The 4,367-nt window shown below is 56.7% G+C and overlaps 1 protein-coding gene across 1 annotated transcript; it reads right to left on the reverse strand.

Moving 5' to 3' along the window:
• Positions 1-1,549: 1,549 nt before the first annotated feature.
• On the reverse strand, positions 1,550-3,908 carry HOXB1 (homeobox B1). Its single transcript, XM_035347929.1, has 2 exons — positions 3,007-3,908; positions 1,550-2,284 (listed from the first exon to the last, which is right to left on the reverse strand). The coding sequence occupies exons 1-2, from the start codon at positions 3,704-3,706 to the stop codon at positions 1,959-1,961; spliced, it is 1,026 nt and encodes a 341-aa protein (XP_035203820.1). The 5' UTR covers positions 3,707-3,908; the 3' UTR covers positions 1,550-1,958.
• Positions 3,909-4,367: the final 459 nt, after the last annotated feature.

Below are 4,367 nucleotides of genomic sequence, written 5' to 3' on the forward strand. Positions count from 1 at the left end.
CTAGAACAATAGTTTCTCCTGGCAGCCCCTATGTTTACTTGTTTAGAAATCCCAGAGGCGTTTCGAGGTAAAAAGGTCAGAGCTATATCCGGGCCCGCAACCCCCCCGGCAGCGGGAGGGCTCTGCCCCCGCCGTGGCCGCGGGTCCCGGTCCCTCCGCGCCCTGGCCTTGTGCGCTGCTCACGCTCTGGAACACACCCGCTCTCCTTTCAGGGGCCACCTTCGGAAGCTGAGGAGATAAAACTAAATCGATGCTTCGTTCCGTTTTTGAGTTGTGTCCGCCTTAAAGAACCGTTCCGTATAATTGCGAAACTCGCCTTTCCCCCACCCCCGGACCCCAACTTGGTTCCAGTTAATGTCGCCGCTTCGGTAGTGCAGAACTGCTTCCTTGCCGGGATGCTTACACTGAGGAGGAGGGGGTTTTGCTGTTCTCATCGGGCCCCCTTGCACTTCGCTTTGTAAATTAACTCCACGTGCGGAGCGACGCGTTTTTACCAGGTCCCGTCTGGAACACTTGTTTTGAACTCCCCCGTAGCGGAGGTGAAAGCCGGTCCCGATCCTGCAGCTGCCGGTGCCACGGCGGGGGTGGGGGAGTGTTGGAAGTCCCCGCAGGAAGCAGGATCGGGCACTTTGTTTGGGAGCTCTAGCAGCAGACGGAGACCTTTTCCTTCCTCCTCCTCCTTCTGAGCCCGGGCTCCCCTCCCCGTGTCTTCCTTGGACGGGAGAAACTTCCATTTCGCTTAGGGCCGAGAGGACGTGAGTGTGGAAAAAGTAAACTTTATTAGACTGAGGTAGTTTAATTTCGACATACAGAGCATGTGGAAGGGAGTGGAGGCAAAACAGAAGGTTCCGATTAAGAAACCACTTGTTTATCACGATGACCTTTTTCTCTTTAAAACAAATTCTAACAAAAGTCGCCGCGGTTTTCAGTTCTTCCTACGGTAAAGTTTCTGCTGGGAAAGGGAAACAATCAGCCGTGGTTAAATAATGTTTTTATCGGACTCCGATAAGCCTAAGAGGCTGGGGGTGCAAGGAGCCGTGCAACTTCGCTCCAGGACTTCAGGCTTTCGAGACGAATAAATAGCAGTCAGTGCATCAGCGTCCGGGGCAGCCAAGCCACGCGGTCCCCCACAGCCGTGTTCCCGTGCGCGTTCACACTTCGCAGCACGGTGACCCTTGTCCAAAGTACCCCGAGGTCTGCCTTCGCCTCATTTCGTTTCCGCTGATAACACAACTCTCCCCCAGGATTAGTAACAGCCCTCCCTCCCCCAGGATTAGTAACAGCCATAACCAGGAGCACGTAGAAAACCACATAAAGCAGCACTAGTGCAAAATGATACCAAAGGAGTTACATTTTTGCTTTGTGTTTGTTTGGGTCTTCCCACAGGCCTCTAGCGTCTTGGGCCCGTCAGATCTCTTTCCAAGATACACAGAGTAAATAAAAGTGAAAGAAACAAACAACAACAACAACAAAAATACCCCAAGCTTTTTTTTTTTTTTTTTTTTTTTTTTTTTTTTCAATCTCTCGGGGAGGAAAAATGCATGAAACGTAGCATTCCTGCTGACAAAAGTTCTTGTGCACACTTTTAAAACGGGAGAGAACTAAATTCGTTTTAAAGTTTCTGTAGTTGAAAGTGCAGTTCCTACTGGGGAGGGAGAAGGGAGAGGGAGAAACGTCCCTGAGACAAACGCCTATTGCTAAGGACAGACGAGGACACGGCTGCTCCTTTGGAGTCCAACGTTTTACGGACGGTCTATAAATTAAGAGAGAGAAAGGCAAGGTGGAGAATTAGTATCACAGGCATGGAGACGGCTGGAGCCAAGGGGGCTGCTTGGAAGGAAGCACGGCCTTGCCTCCGCGCGTGTGTGCGGCCGGGACGTGCGTGTTCTTCTGTGTGTGTCTACTCGGGCTGCGGGAGCAGCCGCCCCGGGTTGGCCTCCTTGCCCCTACGGGGCGGCTCAGGAGGACACCGATCTGGGGGAGGCCTCAGGTGAGGTGCAGTTGGACTGATCCGAGGCTTCACTCGCTTCCTTCGCAGACCTAGAGGCAGCAGCCGGGGCAAAACACTCCTTTTCCCTCTTCTTCTGCTTCATCCGCCTATTCTGGAACCAGATCTTGACCTGGGTTTCGTTGAGCTCAAGGGTAGCGGCGATCTCCACCCTTCGGGCCCGGGTGAGGTACTTGTTAAAGTGAAACTCCTTCTCCAGCTCCGTCAGCTGCTTGGTGGTGAAGTTGGTGCGGATGGTGTTGGACTGGCCCAGCAGCCCGTACTCCGACACTTTGGCTGTAACGAACAAAAGCCAACAGGGCAGGAGCAGCCAAAGAAGTCCCTGGCCGGGGCTGGAGGCCCTGCGGAAGCCCGATCGAGCAGGGTCTGCCCTGCTGCCCCTCTCCTGGGCGTTTGGCCCCCGCCCCCCGGAGCTTCGTGCTTGCTCACAGAGCCCGAGCTGTACCCTGGCTTCCCGGCGTGGGGTTATAACCTGGGGGGAAAGACTGCAGTACTGCTCCCTTCGCTGGCACACGGTCACCCCGGTTCCCCGCAAACTGCCCTGAAACTTGCGTGGGAAAGAGTGGAAGGGGACAGGAGGACCCGCTCGATCAGGGTGGGGGTGGAGGAAAGATTGCGATTTAAGGAATATTTTAGAGAAGGAAGTTGAACAATGGGGGAGATGGGAGCCACGTCTGTGGAAGACGCAGGAAACCCGGAGCGTTTCCAATTCCGAGCTGGGCTTAAATTGCATTGGGCCTACGGGAAAGTGCGCTCAGGATCCCTCCATCAGGTGTGCCTGCAAGATCTCTGGCTGGCTTTTCTGCAGCGCTGGGCTGGTGCTTAAAAAATCGGGCCTCTGTTCCTCTGGAGGATGAGCCCCGCTGTCTTGAGTACGAGACCCGGGGAAGGCAGAGACCCCCGGAAGACAGAGAAGCCCTCCCCGGGGTGCGGCGCAACACCCGCCTGCCCCGGCCCCGGGGGCACCTCTCCGCCCGCTCTGCGCGCCCCAGCCTCACCTGTCTTGGGCGGGTTCCTCTTCACTTTCATCCAGTCGAAGGTCTGCGTGGTGCCGGCGCTGGAGCACGGCTCGGAGGGGCAGGCGGGGTCTTTGTCCTCGCTTGGAGCGGGCGACAGGCTGCCGTAGAGGCCGGCCAAGAAGCTGGGCTGCTCCTGCCCGTAAAGGTGCTGCGGATAGTGCCCGGCCGCCGCCCCGCCGTAGCCCTCCGCGAGCGAGCCGAGGTGCGGCCCCACGCTGGCCGCGTACCCGGCTGCCGGCAGGTACCCGGCATCGGCCTCCTGCGCGCCGAGGTAGAGCGGGGGAGGCCCGAAGCCGGCTCCGCAGGTCGCGGCCGGGTACCCGGCGGCCGGGGCAGCGCCCGCGAAGGGCACGGCGCGGCCCGCCGGGGCGGGGGCGAAGCCGGGACCCTGCTGCTGCAGCTGGGCGGCCGCGGCCGCGCTCCCCCCCGCGCCGAAGCGGCCGTCTCCGTGAAAAGTGTCAGTGGCGGGGCTACCTGAGCAAGAGGGAAAGGACGGGGAGCTTTGCTCTAAGTGGTGGTAGGCGCCCGTCCCGCGGTTACAAATTGCATACTCTAAGAAGGAGTTCATCCTAGTATTGTCCATCTGCCACTGATGGAGGAGGGTCAGCCTGTTTTGGGGGGATTCCGCCTGCCCTACAACCTTTAGATAGTATGTCAAAGCTGTAAAACTTCCTTCCATGCATCGCTGGTCCTCGAACCCCAGAGCCTTCGGCGGGTCCGGGGTGGGGGCAGGGGGAGGCGGCCACGTGGCTCGCCCCCAGCCCAATGAGCGAGGGGCTCCTGAAGTTTGTCACATCTCTGAGCTCATCCATCAAGGGCCTGACATTTGCATAACAAAGGGGCTTCAATCAAACCCTGCCCATCAATCTGATAACAACACGAATGCGTCAAAATCTTTCCTCAAAGACTTTAAAAGAGAGGAGAGAGGTGGGGTGCGGGGAGGTGGAGGAGAAGGGAGGGCCTGGGGGAAGAATCAGCATTATCTACGACTGTTTTAAGTGCTAAAAAGGTCCACGAGTTATTCGATTAGCCAATTTCAGCAGAACTTCCCCTTCCCCAACTTAAAAAGGCTTTTCCCGATCCTAACTCCGTCTGAGAGAAAGACAGATGAGGGAAAAAGAGGTAGGGAGGTCTGACTACTTCTCCCCTCCACCGCCCCCAGTACAAAAGGATGTTCGTTTCTTCGTTGTGAAATTTTACCTAGAAAATGGTTTGAACGTGTTCGGAGTTTTCTGGGCTAAAAGCTTCTACGAAAACTACGAAAACTACGCTCCATGCTTAATTTTGCCACGCGGGCTTTGTGTCTAGGGTCAGGGTGGGTAAAAGCAATGTAATTAAAT

The sequence above is a fragment of the Oxyura jamaicensis genome, chromosome 27 (genome assembly GCF_011077185.1).
Source record: "Oxyura jamaicensis isolate SHBP4307 breed ruddy duck chromosome 27, BPBGC_Ojam_1.0, whole genome shotgun sequence".
NCBI classification, from domain to species: Eukaryota; Metazoa; Chordata; class Aves; order Anseriformes; family Anatidae; genus Oxyura; species Oxyura jamaicensis.

Coding starts and splice junctions, on each gene's coding strand:
- HOXB1 (XM_035347929.1), bottom strand. CDS start 3,706: ATGGAAGGAAGTTTTACAGCTTTGACATACTATCTAAAGGTTGTAGGG. Junction 2,285..3,006: donor GAGGAACCCGCCCAAGACAG/GTGAGGCTGGGG, acceptor TGTTCGTTACAG/CCAAAGTGTCGGAGTACGGG.